At 38.2% G+C, this 23,228-nt stretch overlaps 1 protein-coding gene across 11 annotated transcripts in view; it reads left to right on the top strand.

Annotated features, from left to right (window-relative positions):
- The window catches only part of PDE1C (phosphodiesterase 1C), a 490,416-nt gene that overhangs the window by 379,861 nt on the left and 87,327 nt on the right, over positions 1–23,228 (top strand). For 8 of the 11 annotated variants that reach the window (XM_025464556.3, XM_025464559.3, XM_025464561.3 and 5 more), the window contains 7 exons: positions 1,078–1,191; positions 3,051–3,233; positions 4,230–4,296; positions 8,676–8,792; positions 10,750–10,890; positions 19,779–19,879; positions 22,350–22,478. In XM_025464556.3, the coding sequence (XP_025320341.1) occupies positions 1,078–1,191; positions 3,051–3,233; positions 4,230–4,296; positions 8,676–8,792; positions 10,750–10,890; positions 19,779–19,879; positions 22,350–22,478 (852 nt within the window). Of the gene's footprint in view, positions 1–264; positions 894–1,077; positions 1,192–3,050; positions 3,234–4,229; positions 4,297–8,675; positions 8,793–10,749; positions 10,891–19,778; positions 19,880–22,349; positions 22,479–23,228 lie in introns of those variants that run through there. The other 3 variants (XM_025464562.3, XM_049093780.1, XM_035698661.2) reach the window with 1 other exon arrangement.

The raw sequence follows: 23,228 nt of genomic DNA, 5'->3' as shown, positions 1-23,228 counted from the left end.
ATATATTAAATAAAGCTAGAAAAAATGACATGGTTGATGTGAATATATTAATATCAATTTGATTTAATCTTTATAACAACTCAGAAAATTTCATCATTGGATTTCCATTTCTTAGCTGACACTCAGAGAAATTAAATAACTTGCCTGGTAGTGTGTAGCTAATATGTTGTGATGTGGGGCTCAAACCCAAGGTTGTCCTCAAAGTTTCTGTTTTTTTAATTGTTGATTGTCAAACAGCCTGAAGAGTTGTCCAACCTCCACATCTGTGATATTTACAGTGTTTTCAGTTACTGAATTTTGATCATCTGTTGTCATTTCATTGGTCTCATATATACTAACTCCTTTTCTGTGGGGATAATGTTGATCTAAATAAGAGCATATTTTATCATTTTTCTTATACTGTCTGGAACACTTGATTAGTAGAGGGGAAGATCTTGTCTTCAGTATGTTGGTTTATCAACCAGCCTTTCTCTCTCTCTTTTTTCCCCCCTTAAAGCTGGGGCATTTATCTGCCCCTAGTGGAATTCCTCCTGTTGAGTAAAATAGTTTATCTTCATGTATTCCTTATGTAACCCTCTACGGGTATTTTGGTGCTCTAAATCTCTTCACTGTCTTGGTACACCCATTGACCATGAGGTTGCTATGCAGGCTGGGTGCTGGTGAACATAGTATAATCTTTAACACAGCAGAATATCAAGTGGTATTTGGTGATGTTGGTGCTGCTCTTGTTTTACTACATCCAGTTAGAACCAAAAAATTGAAATTAGAGAAGCAGGAAAATCATTGCTAATTTAGGGAACACCTAGAAAGGCAAAAAGGCAGCTGGAAAGTCAGAGGTGGTCAGTGCCTGATGGATGAGAACATTTTTGTTCTTGCTTCACAATGGCAAAAATGTATGTATTTATTTTATAACCTTTCCTTTGAGAAATACTGGTCAGCTACATGATTAGATTTGTATTTTCCTTTCAGGTAAATTGGAATAAATAAAAATATTATATGGCTATAAAATGTGTCTCTAACTGTAAAATTATTCTGTTTCCTCTATTCTAATTTAGTGGTGTCTTTTTTTCCTCCTAGGTTAAGGTCTCTGGTCAAACAATTAGAGAGAGGCGAGGCTTCGGTTGTAGATCTTAAGAAGAATTTGGAATATGCAGCCACAGTGCTTGAATCTGTGTACATTGACGAAACCAGGTAAGCCAAAAATGAGAAGTTCGTGCACTGAAGGTGAGTTTTCTGTTATGCGGCTTTTCTGAAATGTCCTCTTTGGCCTGTAATGGGATAGCACTCAAATGACTGGTGATGGAGCTTTCATTTGCACAAACAAGTCAGGTAGATTTGGACCTCTCATAGCCTCTCTACCCCCTCATCTGAGAAAGGAGCTAAATGAACTTATTTCACATGGCCATCATGATAATGAAGTGCAACAATATAAGCAGAGAGAAAGTGATTTTTAAAAATATGATAAGGTTTCTTATCAAGTGTAGCATTCCACTGTAGTAATTGCACAATTAGCCTCAGCCTAAAAATTATGTTCCTGTGTTAATGCACATTGTCTGTAAGTGGAGGCTCCTGAAGTGATGGTAAAGCATTTATTCTCTTAAATTCCCACAATTCCTTCTTTAATCTTAACCGTTACCGATTTTCTTCATAGACTTTTCCCACCTGAATTATCCAAAGGTATGAAAGCACTTCCCATCACCAAATGCATTTGAAAGTAGCAAGATAGCTTTTCTTTTGAAAAATGTTGACGTGGTGAATTTGAAAGGCTTTTCTTCTCTTTCCTAATTCAGACAGTTTCCTCTATTAGCCTTAACTCTCTTTGCCAGATTCCAATCTGAAAGGATTTCCTAGTAACCCAAGAATTTTGCATGTGGCTTAGTTTTTGGTGACATGCTTGTTTCCTAATTTAAGAAAATTTGATATAATAGTTACTTCCAAATGTTACATTTTTCTCTCCTGCCCCCCAAATTGATTGTCTAAAGGGAAAATAAAACCTTTTTATAAAAAAAACTCTTTTTATTGACACCTGTTTACACTGCTTATTTTTAGTAGGACTTAATATAAGTATAAAAGACAATTTTATTTTAACTTATTACTATTTATATTCTCTTCTGGTGGGCTGACCTATGAATAAGTTTCAAACATCAGTTAAACACATCTTGCAGATGACTTATACCACTGAGCTCAAATAAAGAACTACATTATGTGGAAATTTTGCTTGAATTTAGAATTTATGTTTCTGTAATATTCTATCAAATTAGAAAGAATATAGGTTGACATCATTTGGATTTATTAATCCAGAAGGCTGGGTTGATGTGGTTTGGGTAATATTTTACAAAGTATTTCTTTTTCTCTTTCAAATTAAAATTTGTTCTCTTTAAAAAATATTTTTATTTTGTCTTAAATTTATTTTTATTAAAGATTTATTTATAACTGATGTATAACCTTGTGTAACTTAGTTGTACAATGTATTGATTTAATGTACTTATATATTGTAGTATGATTACCATCAGTGCATCAGCTAACACCTCTATCATGCCACAGAATCGTCATTATTTTTTTTGTAGTGGGAGCAATTAACTTTGAAGTTTGTGATGCTGTATTGTTGCCCATAGCAAAGTCTTTATGTTCTTTCTTTTTTTAAACACAAAATAGTGCCACATGGTCCCTCTGTGAAATAAACCTCCCTGTGAATGCATTTTTAAATGGAAGATTTAGATCCCATTCAAATTCCACAAACCTAGGAATGAAGATACTGAGTCCTCCTTCCTGAAGTGGTTCTGAGACCCGTAGCCTGAGATGGAGTATATTTGACTTTCTCTGATCTCTTTGTTTCTTTGTACAGTATGGTAGAGAGAACCATCCTGAAACAGAGTGGTGAGCTTTTGCAAGCCTTACCAAAAGAGTGCTGAATTTTTTGTGGCCATTTTTATTTGGTCTCTTTGTACCTGTGTGTGCAGGTGGGGTGGAAAGAAGGAGCAGCTGTTTTGAACAGAGAGCTCTAACTTCCGATTTAAACTCAGTGTCCTGGTTGTGTTTCTTGCGTTCAGGCGACTCCTGGATACAGAGGATGAACTCAGTGACATTCAGTCAGATGCAGTGCCTTCTGAGGTCCGAGACTGGCTGGCCTCCACCTTCACGAGGCAGATGGGGATGATGCTCAGAAGGAGTGAGGAAAAGCCACGGTTCAAGAGCATCGTCCACGCAGTACAGGCTGGGATATTTGTGGAGAGGTAAAGATAGCTGTCATTCAGTGACCAAAGCAGCAAAAGGGACACCAGTCTACAATAACTGGAAGCTATGCTCTGATTAATTTTGGTATCCTTATAAAGACAGAAAATTCTGGTGGAAACAGTCTTGAACGAGGGGTTGCCAAAACATATCTATTTAGTCTCTGTAGCATCATTAAGACAAGCTTTTGCCTTTGCTCAGCATTCTTTTCATTAACTAGAAAAGATTTGGTTTAAGTCCAGTCTCCCCATTTTTAAAAGGGGCATCATCTAATCCATCATCCTTTGACATATGTGGATAATGTCTGCATTTGGAATAGGTCAGGTATGCCTTGTGGTTGTTGACTTGGAGTGGTGGGGGGACAGTTCATTTAGAGGCTTTGAATTCCCCATGATGCTTTCCAATTTTGTTAACCATTTTGCTCCTTAATTAAATTGCCCCCTTCCCCAGAATAGATTCCAGAAATTGATTTATTCTTCCTACAATCCTTAATGCACAAATCAATTTATTCTTCCCATAATCCTTATGGCACATTCACAGGTTTTAGAAATACCACATTCAGTTCAAAGTTCACCTGGGACATTTTTCTTCTTGTTTTTGACAGTTCTAAAGAACAAGCTCTTCCAAATGGGTTGCCCATAGGAGTTCCTCACTTAGGTTAAAGTGCCACTTTGCATACTGTCTATGTGGAACTATAATTCACTTCTGGCAGAAGAAGTGACCCATTTTAATAATTGAATTTCCAATCGGGGGCACATAAATTAATTTTTGTTTGTTTCCAATGATTCATGTATCTGGGATTGCTTTAATTTCTTCCAAATTTAACCCATTTTTAGGCCACTTGAATGACTATGAAAATGATTATAAAAAATTGTTATGTTTCTTGGTTCCACTGGATGACATGACTCATTGTTTGTCAGTACTTAGTATAAGTCTGTGGCCTGCTAAGTCTCCTTCCCAAGATATAATATTGTATTTTCCCTGTCTGACTTTGCCAGAATGTATAGACGGACATCAAACATGGTTGGACTGAGCTACCCACCGGCTGTTATTGAAGCATTAAAGGTAATACCAATGAAAAGGTCTTATGGTGTACATGGTATCCTATAGAAAGTACAGTTACATTTATTGTTAGAAACTAAGAGGCTTTCATTTATAGTTCACTTACAGGTTTCCCAGTCATTCCTGACTTACTTCTTTTGTTATTTTTTACTTATCTGTTCTTACAGTAACATTTTACTCCGTGAATGTTTATCCCCCAGAATGTATATATCCTACTCTTTATCCAAGACTCACTGAGCCTGAAAGTTCCATGGGAAGTTGTACAGGTGTTTGAGTTTAAATGAGCTAAATCTTGTAGAATTATTCCCAATCAGGCAAGCTCTTAGAATTGTATAGAATAGAATAAATAGAATAGAAGAGCCTCAAACTGGATGTATTCCTCTTAGGTATGTGTCAATTCAGATCCACTGGCTTGAGGCTGTCCTGGCTGTGCTAAAGCGGCTTTGGCTTCCAGATTTGAGGGTGGGGCTGTGCTAAGGGCCAGGATCACTAGGTCTGTTGACATTGCATGGTGTCTATACATGGAATTGTGCCATCCATTTGCTCAGGGACATCCTAGCATATTATCATGTGTGCATGTTTAAGATTTATTTATTAATTTGAAAACCAGAGAGAGAGAGAGAGCACATAAGCCGGAGGGGTGGAAGGAGAGGGAGAATCTCAAAAAGACTCTCTGCTAAGCAGAGAGCCCATGAGGCTCAATCCTTACAACCCTGAGATCATGACCTGAGCTGACACCAAGAGCAGAAGCTTAACCGACTGCCCAACCCAGACATCCCATTCTGACTATTGTTAAGTCTGTTGTCTTTCTCTGAAACCTGAAACATATATTACCTGATGATATTTTCAGAAGGTAACTTAAATTACTTACTGATGGAATCAGAGATGGGACCATTCCATGATCAACTTAATGTCAAGAAAGCCTTTTAGAGCCATTTTGATTATATATATCCATCTTTTTCTCTCACCTCAAAGACATTCACTAATTGAATTTGTGAGACCCTATATTCAGATTCTCAGTTGTCCATTTTCTGTCTCTTAACTCATCCTAAGAACAGGAAAGATACTCAAGAAGGGTATAGCAAGAAGGCACATGTTTCCTCTTAACCCTCTTCAATGCCCCACTCTCGCCCCAGAACCTAGGGCACCAGTATAATTTACAGCCACATTTCACATGTAATCAGTGAAATCACTGCATGAGATCTGATGTTTCATAACACCCACTAGGAAGCTGCATTGATTTTTATAACTGAACCTGAAACATTCAATTAAACTCAAAGGACATTAAAAGAATCCTTGATCTTTAATGCCTTCCCTTACCATAAACATAAATACAGGTGATTATACCAGTATTAAGAAATTTATAAAAATATTTCTTCCAGATTGGAACATCTTTCCTATGCAAAATAACTGAAGAAAATGTGGAACAACTTGGGATGTGCATGGACTGTTATTTTATGCTTAGAGAAAAGTCATTCTCAGATGCACACATGTTATCTTTCTGAGGAGAAAGGAACCAGAATGATTCAGACGATGAATAAGTGCTAACTCTCCAAATTGCTATCCTTCTGCACACGTACTGCTGACAATGTGCAGAAGGGTAAAACTCCACTTTCTCTTGATCCTGTGCCCTGTTTACTGGGGAAGTTCAGGATCTTTTACAATATAATGCTTTCCCCCCTCCCTAGACTTGGTTTTATCTAAAGTGGATTGAAAGTGAATTGGTGGGATCAGACAAATTTTTTTTTTTTTTACTTTTTTAAGTAGTACCTGTTAAAAAAGGTTATTTCTATTTCACTGCCAGTAGTTTATATGGAATCACCATTGTCTTTTTCTGTTATTGGAAACTTCCCCAAAGACTGAGAGAATACAATCCAATAAAATAACCATCATGCCACAGTCATGTTAACCTTTGTGATTAATGTAAGGAAATGGCATGAAATCACATATAATTAAGAGAATAATTAACTACCACCAGTCTCTAAATTTGAAATATATGTCACACTTTTGTTCTTTTAATTTTTTCTGTTCAATATATGCTAGCTTCTGATTTGGGAATTTCTAGTCTTTTTAGGTGGGGTTATTGAAATTATAGAAGTGTGCTGTTGTTTAGAAGGTATCTGTTGTGTATCTTAGGAGGAGACACCCCGGGTAGACTCCAGCTTTAAAAGTGGGAGGAAATGAGGAAGTTCAGGCTTCCATTACGTTAGACTGATAGGAAGTTCATGAAGTTTTTCCCCAGGAATGGGCCTTCAGCCAACTTTGGTAAGAGAGGAAAAATGGCTTTGGACAGTTACATAAGACGCTTGGTAAAAATGGAGATTTTAGGTTGCAGGCCAGGATTCTGCAAGTCCCTCAGCTGAGAATCAGCATTTTTTTTTCCTGAGTACCTCAAGTGTTTCTGAAGAACATTAAAATTTGAGAATCACAGCTAAGGCCCTTTTAAAAATGAGTAGCGGGAGAGAACATCCAGCTGACCATTCACACTCATCCTCCTGTTTGTCTAAGTCCTAATACTCAGAATAAATCATGACTTCTTACTGTGATCATTTCTCTGTTTTCAGTGATAGCCTTTCTGTTTTTTATTCATTCTGGAGAATAAGATTAAAAATTGCAAACATGACAAAATGTTTTCTCACCTATTGAGTTGTCAGGGGACTTTTCCTCAGGGTTAATGGATATCATGACAATGTCAATTATAGTAGCTAAGGCGAAGCTTTAGGTCTTGGGTTAATCTCAAATGGCCCCACTATCTATGGCCTAGGCCCTATTGGGGTATTTAGAGCATGAGGTCTGTGTCACAGCATATATATACATTGAGTTTACAATGCCATCTGTTGGCAGTAATATTATCGCTAGAAGTGTCAATGAGGTTATCACCTGGTTCTCCTACCAGTTGGTATTAGACACTTCATTTCATCTTTCTGAGGTTGCCCTGTATAAAAGTAGGGAAAGTAACACCTATTTCTACTGTTGTGAGTTGACAAATATATAAACACTTCTCACTGTGCCTGGCACAGAAACTGTGCTCGATACTTGTAACTATTTCTTTAGTTGTTATAATGGAGGAGAAATTTTAGAAGGTTGAAGTGAAGTTATGACTGAGTGTCAACTGAAACAATACAGTTGAAACCCTTTTGGAAAAGTTTGGTTTTCTCTATATACAATTCAGTTTTCCCGTGCCTGGACATCCATGAGAGAGACCCTTAATGACCTTGGGATGATCTTTGGTGGTTGGGATGTTTGAAAAGGGACAGGATCAGGATAGATGGATGAGGTTGGAATGCATTGAGCCACTCAGACCAGCAGTTCCAGACAGCTAGCATCTCTTCCCAGGAACCATCTGACTTTGCCTGGACCCAGTGCAGTCTCACACGTGTCCTTAGTCTCATGCTTACAACAGTACACTTTCTTTAACTACTGAAAGTGAAACTCTTGACACAAGAAACCAAATGACTGTTGCTGTAACTATTGCTTAAAGACACCTCTGTTTAATACATCCACAAGTAGCTGGTTATAAGTCAAGGAGACATCAGACAATGTTTATGTGTATTTTGGTGGCTATAGACAAAAAGGCTTTAAACTTCAAGAATGTTATGTGAGGAGTGTGTTCAGCTTAGTTCTTGCTTTTACTTTTTTAGTAAAGTGACTTACAGATTTGAGCACTAGGTTCTCAGATCAGTGATTTCAGAAGTGGTAGCATTTTTCTGTTTTGTGAAATGAAGGCTCTTTCTGTGGTTTTAGCTCAGCAATTTGAATTGAAGGGACATATTATTTGTATTCTGTATCATATTTGTTTCTGAATACATTTAAGTGGGTTAACATTCTCAGCTGTGGACTAAGAGGAAGTCAGTACGTAATAGTAAGGGACTGGGAAGAAGTTTGGAGTAGGGAAGCACCCTAGCTTGTCATGAAGTGAAATAATCAATTGCAATTCAGCAGTGGTAGGGGGACAGGCTTGATGAAAAGAGCCTGAGCTTAGGTATCTGTTGACCGTGTTTGTGTCCTGGCCCCACTTGAGTCCCTAGCACTTCACTTGTGATGGTACTTAGGAAAATTAACTTGTTATCTCATCTGTAAGAGGTGACTAATAATACCTACCCCTTAGAGTTGTTTTCAGGGTACATTATATATTTATCACTGATCACAATGCCTAGCATATGATAGGCACTCAATAAATTACGGCTATTGTTTTAAGTAGTAAGACTATTTCATTATTTTATCAGTAAGTGCTATGCAGGTCTGGCAAGTTGAGAGAAGTTTGAGGGCAGAAATGGTGTTAGAGACTGGGCTATGAAATCCTGGGTGAGGGTGGAAGGAAACTGGTAACTATGCAAGTGGCTTTGGACTAATGCATTCTTTCTCTCTACTCGGCCACACAGGATGTGGACAAGTGGTCCTTTGATGTCTTTTCCCTCAATGAGGCCAGTGGGGATCATGCTCTGAAATTCATTTTCTATGAATTACTCACACGTTATGATCTGATCAGCCGTTTCAAGGTCAGTGCCTACTCTTAAACAATGCATGCATTTGTCTATCCTTCCATGACCTTTGGGCTAAGACCAAGGGAATCCTTTGAATATACACTGAAAACTGCTATGAGTGACTTAGGAAGCATCATCCAGAGAGCTGCTGCCCTTGGCTCCCTGGTGGTGGGAACTTTGACTTAAGCCCTTGCCGGGTGGGGCTCATAGCAGGTGAGAGGCCAGAAGCACACTGTGTGATCCCAGTCTTCTTGGAAGTACAGCCCACAGTGCGGACTAGCAGGACTCTCCTATGGCTCTGCCCACAGATCTCCTATCAGCCTGATCTCATGTACTGAGACCACTGCTGGTGCGGAGACAGTAATGGAGACAGTGTGCATCTGCTGTCTCTGCAAACTTTTTTTCCCACTACTTGGCTCAAATTCAGACAAATGCTCTCACTTATCATCCGTGACAGATCATTGGTATTTCCCAGCCATTCGTGCTTCAAATTAATTCTTCATCTTTAAGTAAAGAGCATGAATTGTTTCTAGCTTTCAATCCCTCCTGCTTTCTAATACCATGGACTCTAGAGGTCAGGCCAGATTCTCCAGGGAATCTGTGCATTTATCTGGCAACATCTATCATATCTCTCGTCATATTGATGAGCGTCTGGAAAATGCAGGGTATTGTGAATATAGCGTATTGATTTCTGTAGACAGCACAGTTCTTTATCACTTTCCTAAGGACTATGGGGGCATATTTTTACATAGCCATAAATGCTTTATGGCAATGGTTCTTAATTTCTTTGTGTCAGAAATCTGCCTGAAAATCTGATGGATGCTCAGGACCCTTTCCAGAGAATAAAGCTCTTGTGCATGTACACATACCTTTACATAGCATTTCAGTGGCTCATGGACCTCTCATGAACAGCCCAAAGAACCTGGGCTTATTGGATATTCATTTTTGAAAATGATAATTAACTAATCTCTGACATATAAGAAGCAATATTTAAGTTTTAAAAAACCCATAGATGGTAAATATGGAAGGATGTGGTTAAGGAAGAACATGTTATAGACTCTCATGAAACATTAATATACAGTGTTTTCCTTATTTTTTTTTCTTCCTACCATGATTATTAATCTCCTGGAACACATACTCTCTCTTTTTCCCCTAGTGTTGTATTTGATAATTAGCCCTTAGCCAAGGAACTAATCCAGAAAAGAAATCCAGTGAATGTTTTCAGGGTCCCCTTCTCTTGTACAGATATTTTACAGTTGTTCTTTATTTTCTGCCACATAGAGAAAGAAGATATATATATTATACATATTTGAGACAGAAAAGGAATTAAACTAGTAGTAAATGTTATTCCAAATGGCAATGCAACAATAATAAATTGCCAAGTAATCGACATAAGAACGCATTTGGTTTCTGTTCTCATATATAACGGGATATCACATGTTTTGTTTTGTTTTGTTTTTTTCCATGTGTCCAGTGCATACAATCACTCCTTCTAAAGGGCACAGTTTTTGGGAAGTGGAAGCTTGTATTTGTTTTGCAATCAATTTATACCTTACAACATTTAGGTAATTTATGTTTTTCCACAAAATAAATGAGATATGCTACACAGTATGGATCCATTTATTTCTCAAGAAATAAAAGACTTGAACATTTGCTTGAGAAATAGATGAACACATACCTTTCTGCCCTAACTGCTTTTGAGATGATTCTGTTTCATTCTCCTGGGGTTCTGGACTGAAAACAACAACAACAAAAAATGTATAGGGCAGATTGTTCTTGAACCAAGGACTTCCTGTGAGATTTTAAAATAATCTGATGATTTCTTCAGTAATTCTCACTAATCTTGTAAAGTTCCTATTTCTTCATGTGGTATGTTATGTTTCCAGAAAGCAGCAGCTCAAGTGCCTTAGATTTCTGCTTCCTCACTTAGTTATCAAATCACTGGCTACTTAACCTTACTGCTCTCTTCCAGATCCCCATTTCTGCACTTGTCTCATTTGTGGAGGCCCTGGAAGTGGGATACAGCAAACATAAAAATCCTTACCACAATTTAATGCATGCCGCCGATGTTACACAGACTGTGCATTACCTCCTTTATAAGACAGGAGTAGCGGTAAGTACCGATATGAACTCTTAGATTACACAAAAAGATGTGATGACTGTTTTTATTAGAGGCTGTTCCTATTCTGTTGAGGTTGAGTCCACAAGAAGTGCATTGATGCATGGCCTTTCTGCTCCCCAGGAATTGCCTAATCAATCACCAAGGGTCTTGGGGTTCCTAATTGCCTCTGATACTTTTTCCATCCTGGACTTGAAATAAATATGTGGTAGTGACTTGCATCTTTATTAGTCTATGGCCAAATTAAAGATAATTTCTAGAACTAAATATGTATTTCCAGGTATGGAGAGTGGTATTATCAACCTCTTGCTATAGTCCAACACAATGCTATCCATGCATACTGAAATCGTATCAAGTATGCCTGACAACCACATTCCACAAAGTTAGCTTTTGGTTTAAACCATTAGATCTTTTTCACAAGGATTGCAGTTAATCTCATCCTATTTATGTGTGTGCAATTCATTTGACCTAAAGGGCAATCTTTACTTCTAATCATTTGAAATTTTTCTTACTTGTTTTGACCCAACATTTCAGCTCTTTAGATGTTTTTGAGTCTGTGTTCTGTGATCCATTGTATGAACTGGCATCCATTGTTTAACTTGGTTATCTGTGCCTTTTCCCTCTTTGCCTTGATGAAAGCTATTACTTTTACAGGATACAGCTATTAGTGACAAATAGCTAGGTCTCTGTGTTAAGTCTCTATGACTTTTTCCTTTGAAATCTTCAGAGTTGACATCAAGGTAGACATTGTTTGGCTATGATTATTAATTAGCCCATAAACTGAACACATTTGTTATTTTTTTCCTCTAGGGCATGTTGAAAGACTTTGTCTAATATCTTACTGAATTAAAAATGGAACACAGTGGGAGGAGTGTTCCACTGGAGTGAGATAGAGTGGGATATAAATCCTTGAGTAATTACTTATTAGATTTAGTGACCTATGATAAATCACCTAAATCTCTGAGTCGGGATTTCCTCATTTTTAAAATGATGAAAAATATTCTTTCTTGTAGAAATACTGTGGTAGTTAGGAATAAACTATCAAAAATATGAAGTGCTCTGTCTGCCTCCTGAAGGAAACTCAATAGTTAGGAATTGTCGTTAGTAAAACTTTGTTGGATTTCCCTGAAACCTCTCAACAATTCTCAGTTTTTCCTTATTGTAAAGCAGCCTTCTTAAAAATATTATTTTAAAAAGCAATAATTTTTTAAATTCTAGAAGAACTATCAAGGGGACCTGTTCAATGTGGTAAACAATTTTTCCAGGAGCAGATTTAGTTAATGGTAATGCCATGAAAGCATGGAGCAAAACAGGGATGGCCACACTAGTGTTGCTATTGAGCATTTTTTCTGGAGTGCTCAGCCAACACAATGTAGTGTCTTAAAAAGTTGTGGAAGTATTCTGTGAAAATAATTTGACCATCTCTTTTTTAAAAAGCAATAAAATCAATTATAGATTATTAGGTCAAATGAAAGGCCTAAATTGGATGTAGATAAAATAGCTGTCCTAGGGGCTCTGCAGTGAGTCCTGCCATAGTTGAGAGTTTAAAAAGAATGTAAAGAGGAGTGCATGGGTGGCTCAGTTGGTTAAGCATCTGCCTTTGGCTCAGGTTATAATCCTGAGATCCTAGGATTGAGCCTCATGTTGGGCTCCCTGCTCCTCAGAGAGTCTGCTTCACTCCTCCCTCTGCCACTCCCCCTGCTTGTGTATGCTCTCTCTCAAATAAATAAATAAAATCTTGAAATAAAATAAGATAAAATAAAGGTAAAGAATTAGAGCCAACAAGAGTAACTAAAATGGAGTGGTCAGTGACATTGGAATAAAAACCAAGAGAGTGTGGAGTCATGGAAACCAAGGAAAGTAAGCGCTTCACAAGAGAATAGTGAATTGTATGGGACATGCCAAAATATCAGGTAGGATGAGAATAGACAAGTGACCACTGCCTTTGGCAACATGGAAGTCATTAGTGCCCTTGACATGAGTGGTCTCAGTGCTTTGGTGAGGATGGAGCACTCACTAGAGTATAATGAGGAAAAAGTTCAGGTGAGAAGGTAAGGACACATCTATAGCCAACAACATTACAGGGAAAGTGATTCAGTTCAAAAATGTTCTGGCAACTATTGTTCATTTGGGAAAGAAAAAGAATGTTTTTGTTCCACTTTACATCAGTTACCAAATATGGGACAAATGGGTTAAAATTTGATCATATTAGAAGAAAATTTGAGAATGTTTATTTCTTACATAAACCTCAAGACACAAAAGTTACATAAAATATTGATTAAACTGAGTATATTAGAATTAAAAACTGTAGGATAAAAAGAATCACCGTAATGCTGTAAGTACTGAAGGAAAATAGAGAGCAAGGATTAAGATCTGGATTATATAAAAGAATCGACGAGAAAGTGACACATATTCAGTAGAAAAGGAGGAGGAAACCCATTCACAGAGTTAAGATTGCCCCATTATAAAGTCTCTGTTCTAGGTGGAATTTTGTCACCCCTTGCCCCCAGTTTATATTGTCAAAAGTCCTAATCTCCAGTGAGATTAAGATTGCAGACATGCACACGCATGGAGGAAAGACCATGTGAGGACACAGGACAATGACCATCTGCAACCTGGGAAGAGGGTTCTCACCGGAAACCAGCCCTGCCAATACCCTGATCTAGGACTTTAGCCTCCGGAACTGTGAGAAAATGAAGTTCTTTGGTTTAAACCGCCTAGTCAGTGACATTTTGTTATGGTGGCCCAAGCAAACAAGTAGAGGAGCTGAGCTAAGATTTGATCCCAGGACTGACTTCTGATGCCGTGCATTTAAAAATTTAGCCGTACTTCTACAGTGCCTGTGGGGGGGGGGAAAAGAGATCCCCTGATATTCTTATAACTCAGTATCCTCATGTGCTACTAGAAAGTATCATATCATGGTAAGGATCAACATAGATGTGTAGATGTGCTTTCGACTCATCTATTCAATATATATTTTGTTAGTACCTGCTGTATACAGTGTCCTATGGAGATATAAAAGTGAATCATACACAGCTTTTTTAGCCCTCAAAAATTCCCGAGTATTTATGCTAATGGAAGTTATCATTAACACAAATGTTATATTATAGCAGCCAATGATCATGATGTACCGCGTGCTATTCTTAAATGAGCTCATTTGCCATTGAATTTTCATTATCAATTCAGGCCATATTCAGAATCATTCTTAAATATAGAAACTACTTCCCACCCACTCTCTCTTGGAAATGCAGCTCAAAACAAACCTCTTTCATTGCAAGTGTACAGAAACAGTGGAGAGCATTCTCCACTGATGAATGGAGAACATATTGTTACTCTAACCTTTCATTACAAACCAAGAGGGGGAAATGCTTTAAATCATTTCAGTTTTATAAACTGTAAGGCACATAGGGAATCAAAACATCCAATTGATAAAGTGATGTCTGGGCTTCAACATCAACAGTATTACTCATTGTAATCTATTTATACTACTCATTATTGCATTACTTAGCCGCCAAGAATATGCTTGAATCCTTTTGGAATTATTTTGCCCACTTTTAAGGGAAAAATCTTTGAACAGAATTAGACTGAAAAGTTGTTGATTGAATAAATTTGAATCAGACTCTGAGCTCCAGTCAAATTGTGATTTAGGTCAAAAGATTCCAACATCCAAAGCCATCCGTTGGCCCCTTTCATTGCTTTTGTCAAGCAAGTGCCATTAATTTTCCTTTTGTGTATTCTTTTTTTAGAAGTGAGAGGCTATGTATCTTGTTCTTTTGGTCATAAATGCCATCATTATATTTATATGGGAAACACTAAATGGCTAAAGAGTGCTAAATAGGGGCACCTGGGTGGCTCAGTAGTTGAGTGTCTGCCTTTGGCTCAGCTCATTATCCTGGGATCCTGGGATCCTGGGATCAAGTCCTGCATTAGGCTCCCCACAGGGAGCCTGCTTTTCCCTCTGCCTATGTCTCTGCCTCTCTCTCTGTGTCTCTCCTGAATAAATAAATAAAATCTTTATAAAAAAGAGTGTTAAATAATTTTATTAGTGTTTGTGGTCAGCAGAATTTTGGACCCCATGATCTTTGCCCTCTTTTGTAACACTTTCTAATGTTACATTCGATGACAAAACACTAATAAATTAGTGAAGGTTACTAATCAAAGGTCCATGGAATAGAGAGGTGAACCTGGATTCCCTAGGTGGAAATCTGGACCATATTAAAATATGAAGCCTTGAGGGGCACCTGGGTGGCTCAGTTGGTTAAGCATCTGCCTTCAGCTCAGATCATGATTCCAGCGTCCTTGGATGGAAACCCAAATCAGGCTCCATGCTCAGTGGGGAGTCTGCTTCTCCCACTCCCTCTTCCCCTCCTCTCCCTCCCAGGCTCATGCTTTCTCTCTCTCTCAAAGAAATAAATAAAATCTTTTAAAAAAATGAAACCTGATTTCCCTCAAAACTTCTCATCTCTGTCTCTATTTATGATGTCACCCATCATTTTTTTGTTTTGTTTCGTTTTGCACTTTTGTCACTCAGGCTAAGAATGTTAGGATCATCTTTAATTCATTCTTCTCCTTGACTGCGACCTCTTCCTCCCTCCTGCATTCAGTTAATTGCTAACCCATATGGATTCTTCCTCCAAATTGTCTATACGTCCTATAAGGACTTTCCATCCAAAAGTACTGCTCTTAAAAAAACAAACAAACAAACAAAAACCCCCCAAAACACAAAGGTACTGCTCTTATTTCTCCCCCTCAGTGGCATGCTGACCATGTTACTTTTGCATGTAAACTTTATTGCCTCTTGGATCTGGTTTGTGTTCCTCACTGTAGCCTCTAATGCCTGACACTACAGGGCTCTAATTAGCTCTAACTGCTTCTCCAGTAAAGGGAATCATTTCCTTACTCATGATGAATCATCTTTTGACACTGGGATTGGCTCCTGTGTTCATTTTTCTGGAAATGCACACTTCCATTTCTTGTTCTGTCCAACCTTCACGGCCCCTGGGTGAAGATATTTATCTTCTCTTTTTCTCTTTGTTTTTTTCTTTCTCTCTCTTTTTCTCTTCTTCCCTTCCTCCCTGGCTCCCTCCTTTACTTCCTCCTTTCCTCTCTACTTCTCTTTTTTCTTCCCTCCCTCTTTCCTTACTTCCTTCCTTTTGTGCCAGATACCATCTGTCCTTTCTTCTTATCCTCAAACAGCAGAACTGATTTCTAAGTATCCACAGGGTTTTTTGAAAAGCAAGGTGTTAAGATGACTTTTAAAAGGCTATGGTTTTATTTTTTGTTATTTGCTTATTTAAATCATTTGTTGAAGGCCCTGGATGGCTCAGTGGTTGAGTGTCTGCCTTGGGCTCAGGGTGTGATCCTGGGGCTCTGGGATCAAGTCCTGCATCATGCTTCCTACAGGGAGCCTGCTTCTCCTTCTGCCTATGTCTCTGCTCTCTCTGTGTCTCTCATGAATAAATAAATAAAATCTTTAAAAATAAATCATTTGTTGATTTTGGTTTATTAAAAGTGGGTTATATGTAAGATAGGATCTTGTTGGTGTGTTTGGGTAAAAGGGAGAAGTTACTGTGAGAACCATGATTATGTAGTTATTTAGACACCTGTAGTCTAGGTTGATGCCCTATGATTCAGATTTATTTAGATGGTATATTGGCTCTCAGTCATAATCCTTTTATTGATAGACTTACTGATCTATTTCACATTAGAAAAAATATCTACATTTTTATTTATTTATTTTTCCATGAGTTTAAATCCTCGAAGGGTACAGCATAACATGAGTTCTGTTTCCAAAGGCCTTAGCAGGAAGGTTGCTTTGGGATCTGGCATGAATCATGTCACTGTTTCCATGAGTATAAGGTACATTTCCTCAGACTACTCTGGTTTTGTTGGGTTTGCCACCAGGAGTCATCTTTCCGTTGTACTCGTGAGCACTGTCTTGCCTAGACAGAATTCTGTGTCATCTCGAGTATAAACACCTTCAGTTTTAGGAAGAGCTATGTGCTTGCAGAGATCCTACTTATAGCCAACAGGAAAAGCCTTGTACTATAGTGTTCCAGACATATTTGTCATTTTAGAAGTTCTGTTCCAAGCATGGCTCGACTAGCTCCAAGGTAGCCTCATAATCTTATTTTAAAATGTTAACTTTGCATGAGTTTGGAGAAAGAGATATATTGGTCGGGGGGAAGTGGGAGTAGGTAGAGGTAGTCAAGTCTGATGGGTGGTGCCAGGGTACAGGGAAGGAAAAGAAAGACATTGCCAAAATGAGAATGATATCAAGAACATGTGTGTAAAACATGCATGGAAAATATAAAGAAAAATATAAAATTTGACTTCTAATTTTATGCAAAATGAAGTAAACACATGAACCATGACCAAAAGGAAGTGTGAGAAAGATTGAGCGGGAACTCTCGAGGGTATTCACATGACTAGCTGTGTGACCCAGCTTTCCCAGCTTCAAGTTTCTCATCTAGTACCTACCCTTGTGGAGTTGTGTGTCTGGCATGAGTTTCTATGTGCAAAATGCCTGGAGTAGCTTCTGACACAACATGAGGCCCCATAGACACTAACCGCGTTAAGAAAGCCCTTCACTGCTTCCAGGGTAGGCTTTATATCTTCAGTTTACTTGCAGATCTTAATTATCTTAAACTGGCATTTCATTTTGTTGGTTTTTCATCTTAGTCTGCTTTTTTCTTTATGTCTTCCTGTTTCCGATAGATCAGCTTGTATTTTTGAGGTGCGATATCAGAGGTGCCAAAAAGTTTCCTGACATCTAATGCTGAATTCTATCTACTAGAAATAATTTTCAGAAGTATGGGGTTTTTTACCCTGAGTTATCACTATGCTTATTCTTTTCCTTACTGTAGAGTCTTTTTTCTTTTCTATCGGTTGTTATGTAGTTTATTTATTTTGCTTTTAGTGATCCTTAAAAAGGCAATATTTCTCAGGAAATTTTCAAGATGAATATTAAAATTAGTAGTTAATTTTAAAAAGTTAAGGTGGGAATTATAAAAATGTATGTGTCCATTCTTTTTTTTTTAAATTTTTTTAAAGCTTTTATTTATTCATGACAGCAGAGAGAGAGCGAGAGAGAGTGAGAGAGAGGCAGAGACACAGGCAGAGGGAGAAGCAGGCTCCATGCAGGGAGCCCGATGTGGGACTCAATCCCGGGTCTCCAGGATCATGCCCTGGGGCCGAAGGGGGCGCTAAACCACTGGGCCACCTGGGCTCCCCCCCCGCCCCCGTATGTGTCCATTCTTAATCATTTTCTACTAACTTAAGTCAATTTTTTAAAAATTTTATTTATTTATTCATGAGAGACAGAGAGAGGCAGAGACATAGAGGGAGAAGCTGGCTCCCTGTGGAGACCTGATGTGGGACTCAATCCCAGGACCCCAGGATTATGACCTAAGCCAAAGACAGATGCTCAACCATTGAGTCACCCAGGTGCCCCCAAATTAAATATATTCTATTCACTAATCTTTAATTCTGACCTCTTTAATTTCTGAATTCTGCTGATTTGGGTACTCATATCAGTCTTCCTTTAACCCTGACCCTATCTAAAAATTTTAGTTTTGTTTCTTCAAAGTGAAATGTGAACTTAAAGATACTCATGAAGCAAACTGAGTGCAGAATTGATCTACATTTTTATAATTATTTTATTCTGTTTCACACTCACCATACCTGTTTTGACAACAGCCTCGTAGTGACTGTCCAAATCATTGAACTTAGATTCTTTTTTAAAATTTATTAATATTTATTTATTTTTTTAATAATAAATTTATTTTTATTGGTGTTCAATTTGCCAATATACAGAATATCACCCAGTGCTCATCCCGTCAAGTGCCCCCCTCAGTGCCTTCTATAGGCGAACAGCTCCACTTTCGTGTTTGTATTTCATTGGTTTTATGTCATATTTAGTTACATAACTATAATAACAAGTGCAACTTGCCAAAACAGTCTTTTTTCCAGAACTGTTTTTATTCCAAAACAGTGTTTGGAATAAACCACACTGGAACTTGTAAGTATCACTTCAACTGGTAACAAAAGTGAGCTGAGGGTCCCAAAGGTTGGGCTAGCAGTCATGGATGTTTGGTCATGTGGGCATTGAGTAGTATGGTTTACAGGAAGGTTGGGAGGCATCAATGAATCTATAGTTATGGAAGAGGAAGTCAGTTATGGAAACTTTAAACATGCAGTGGTTCTCAAATACTAGCATACATCAGAATTATCTGGATTGCTTGGTAAAACACAGATTGGTGGTAAAATCCAGAGGTTCTGATTTGGTGGGATTGAGGTGGGATTTGCATTTTTGACAAGCTGCCAGGTGACGCTACCTCTGCTGATCCAGGGAACACAATCTGAGAACCTTGAACTACAGCCAGTTTTGGTGGTGTGGATGGGGGTGGTCTTTTCAGACATCAGCATGCATAAGGCAGAAGGCCAGGTGTCATCTTCCCATGTGTCTACCTACCCACTCTCTAGTAGATAGACATTAGGTTTTTTGTTATGCTTAGTTCTTGGTATTGTGTTGAAATTCTTAATTTTTTTCTTTGTGTAGGAATTTACTTGGAATTTGGGAACGAATACAATGAGGGTTTTTAAAGTCTTCATGTTTCTTGTTTTTTGCTTCCTTGAAAAAAAAAAATGAAACTATTAGTTCACTTTTTCAACCTTGCTGGGTGTGCTACTTCCAAATCACATGCCCCCCAGCCTCCTCCTAGGGAGAAAAAAAAAAATCCATCCGTCAGAAAATGTGTGTTTGGCAATAGCGCACCAGCTGCAGGGTGGAAAGGCAACGACGTGCGTGTGTTGTCAGCAAGCTGAGGACTTTCTCTGAGAAAGAAACAGATTATCTGATTGCCCTGCAATCTCCCTTTCAGAACTGGCTGACAGAGCTGGAGATCTTTGCTATAATCTTCTCAGCTGCCATCCACGACTATGAGCACACCGGAACCACCAACAATTTCCACATTCAGACACGGTGAGGATGTTGGATGTTTGGAGAGGAGGCAGGAGGGGTCAGGCGTAGAGTTTTAGAAGTCAGAAAGGTGTTAGCTGTCTTTCTTTTGCATGGTTACTCTATTTTGCATTTCTGAAGAAAGGAACTTTTCGACAAGAGATCAGCCTGGTCAGCTTTGATCAAGATTTAGTTTGAGAACCCGTCTGCGCCCAATTCTCGTATGTTATTCACATCGTATATGAATATCCTTTTCTTCTCTATTCTAATGCTAGCTATTTTTTTACTTATATATATAATGTGCATACGCTACCTATTTCTACTAGGTGGTAGAAGAATTTACGTAAAGGTGCAGTTGTCATGTAGACTGGATCAGCGAGGATGGCCCAGGATCAGGGTGTTTCTGTTGACATGTATGATAACTGGGCCTTCTTGCCCTATGGCTCTGGGATTCTGGGGACACTCTTCTCCTTCCTGATTTCATCCTTGTTCTGTTTAGTGCTCGCATTGCTCCCTGGCAGAGGGTTTGGGGAGCTGGGTTGTCTCATGTAGACAGCCCTTGCCATAGATAACCTGTGTACCCACTATGATGAACTGCACAGGTAAACACAAATCTCTGGGTGGGGGGGTTGGTATTAAGTATGGGTCCAGGTACCTGACTCTGAACCTCTTGACTATAACAGACATCACTAATCAATTTTTTTTTTTAACCAAGCTTCATTTTTATCCTCAGTATTCCTCTCGACACAGCATTCTAGGCAAGCAGTACCAGTCAATTGTCTTTTCCATTTAGGATGAAACTTCATCTGTCCTGTCCTAACCTAATAACATACCTTCTCTTAAGACAGTTATATGAAACTGGAGAGACTCTAATAGGGTTAATTGGGCCTTGATATAGTAATCAAGAGAAGCTAGAATTTGGTGAAAGATGGCATGTCTAAGAGGAAGAATGTAGTGGGGAGCGATGAGAATTTAAAACCAAATAAATACTTGAGGTTTCACTTGAAAAAGCAGGTGCATAGTCCAGATAGGTTTGTGTTCATTAAATCAATCTACATTTATTTAATGAACCGAACACTTAATTATGAGGTACACAAAAGAAGGCAGTATTGTTTGATCTCTGTTCAGAAGGGGAATTTCAATAGAATGTCAGCAGACAAAAGGATTTAAGCCATTAGCTTCATTGTCTATCTCTCGCTTCCTCCTGAGGGGAGCCTCAGCTGCTGGGAAGCAGCCTTTTGTGGTTCTGTTTCAAGGGCTTTAAATACAGGGAATTCCACAGAGCAGCTCTGTTGACTGGATATCTATGAGTGGGATCTTTGCTCTGAGGACTGAGGCTGCGATGATTAGCACCTGCTGAAGAAAGAGAGGCGGTTAGAGCAACTGTATGTGGGTCTTTGCTGGAGACCAATATCAAAACCCATCTCAACTCAGAGGAAATGGCTTCATTACAGCAGCTGGAAAAGAGCTTACCATCACAAAATACACATCAGTGGGAACCTTACTTAACAGATACAAGATAAGACCTTTCACCATGGGGTTTGCACGTTTTGTGTTATCTTCATAGGAGTAGGAAAATTTCAGTGGATTCCGTTACGCTTGGTTCGGAATAAAATTGAAACATTGGCCTTCTTTAATAGAACTTTATTCAAAGCATCTCAGCCTGTGTGATCCCTATACAGAAAACTAAATCTGTAACCAAGTTCTTTGTCCCTTGATGGTATGTTAAGCTTGACACTTTAAAGGTATACTAGCTATATCCCAAAGTTTGGCCAGTGACAGGCACAAGTTATTGTGAGGAGCAGTGGGCGAACTGTCAGAAGACCTTGCCTTCATCCCAACCGTGGCCTGGGAAGTCATTTTACATCACCGAGACTCCGCTTCCTTGATGAGAAACAAATAAGTTATAATAATCTAAGGCAGTGTACAGCTCTGTGTTTGGTGCAATGGTCTGCGAATAAGTGACTAGCAACTATCATACAATCCTTATATTCTTTACTCTCAATTTTATACACATGGCTTCCACATGGCAAAATTAAGATCAAGGTACTACCAGAGGCACTTGGCAGACTCTACCTACCAGGTGGTATGTGTTCAGAGAATTATAACAATAATAAATAAATTCTTTCACTGAATAAAATTTTTAAAAATTAAAGGCATTCCAGAAAATACAAGGAAATTTGAGTTGACCCGTGTTTTATGAAATCCACCTATGCTGCTAGTAGAGATCACTGAGATCTGGTTATGGAACAGCTTTCAGAGAGTCCTACAGTTGGATATCACATATTTCACATTAACATATTAACATTTAAATACCCTACAAATACCTATTGATGATTTGTGGTGTTGGTTTTAGTTAATTGGTTGACATAATGTCATGAGGGCAAATATAATTGTTAAACATAGGAAAAAAGGTGGTGCATTCTAGCTTGAGAGAGTTACCTGAAAAATCTCAACCGTTAAACATCCTAAACTATTTTGTCTTTCTGTTCAGGTCTGACCCTGCTATTCTGTACAACGATAGGTCTGTATTAGAAAATCACCATTTAAGTGCAGCCTATCGCCTTCTGCAAGAGGATGAGGAAATGAATATTTTGATCAACCTCTCAAAGGATGACTGGAGGTAAGGATGAGACAGGAGAGAGATTTGGAGTCCAGGAAAAGAACCATGAGGAGAGATTAAATATGCTGCTTTTGGAGATACAGCACCACTTGAAATGTTTGTGGCACCTTCTCTCTCTGTCTCTTCCTACCCTGATCTGTCCTCTCCCTCCCTCCTCCTCCTCCTCTTCTCTCTTTTCTCTCTCTCTCTTTTTTTTTTCTTAATACAAATACTCAAATATATTGTAGGCACTTTGGAAATACCTGCTGTTTTTTACCTTAGGAAACTGGTATTGCATTTGTCTTAGCTTCTTAAATCTGAGTTTTTTCATTTAACATTTGTTCTTCGCCTTCTATTTGATTTGAACTTCTTTTAAAAATCTTTCAAAATTTGCTAAGGAAATCATTTTGGCACTCAAAACAAATCATGGATATCTAATTCTGTTGCCTAAATGACACTGTGTGTCTCTGAATGAATTTAGGCACACCTGAGTTTGAATATGGAAATAGTTACTAGTTGTATGGCATTTAGGAAGTTACCTAACCCTTCATACTGTTGTAAAATTTAATTTCTATAAAATAGATAATAAAATTTACCCCATGATTTAGTTAATGTTATAGTAAATGATATAATCCATTTAAAATGCTTAACACATATTGTAATGCATGTATATAGCAAGCCTGCAAGGCTTTGTAGCTATTAATATAGGTCAAGATATTTCAAAGATTAGAGACAAAACCATTTAAATCTTTATAAAGTTCTGAATCTACT

The sequence above is a fragment of the Canis lupus genome, chromosome 14 (genome assembly GCF_003254725.2).
Source record: "Canis lupus dingo isolate Sandy chromosome 14, ASM325472v2, whole genome shotgun sequence".
In the NCBI taxonomy this organism is placed as follows: domain Eukaryota; kingdom Metazoa; phylum Chordata; class Mammalia; order Carnivora; family Canidae; genus Canis; species Canis lupus.
The sequence above is the reverse complement of the archived record's forward strand: the minus strand, read 5'-3'. Positions and strand labels throughout refer to the sequence as shown.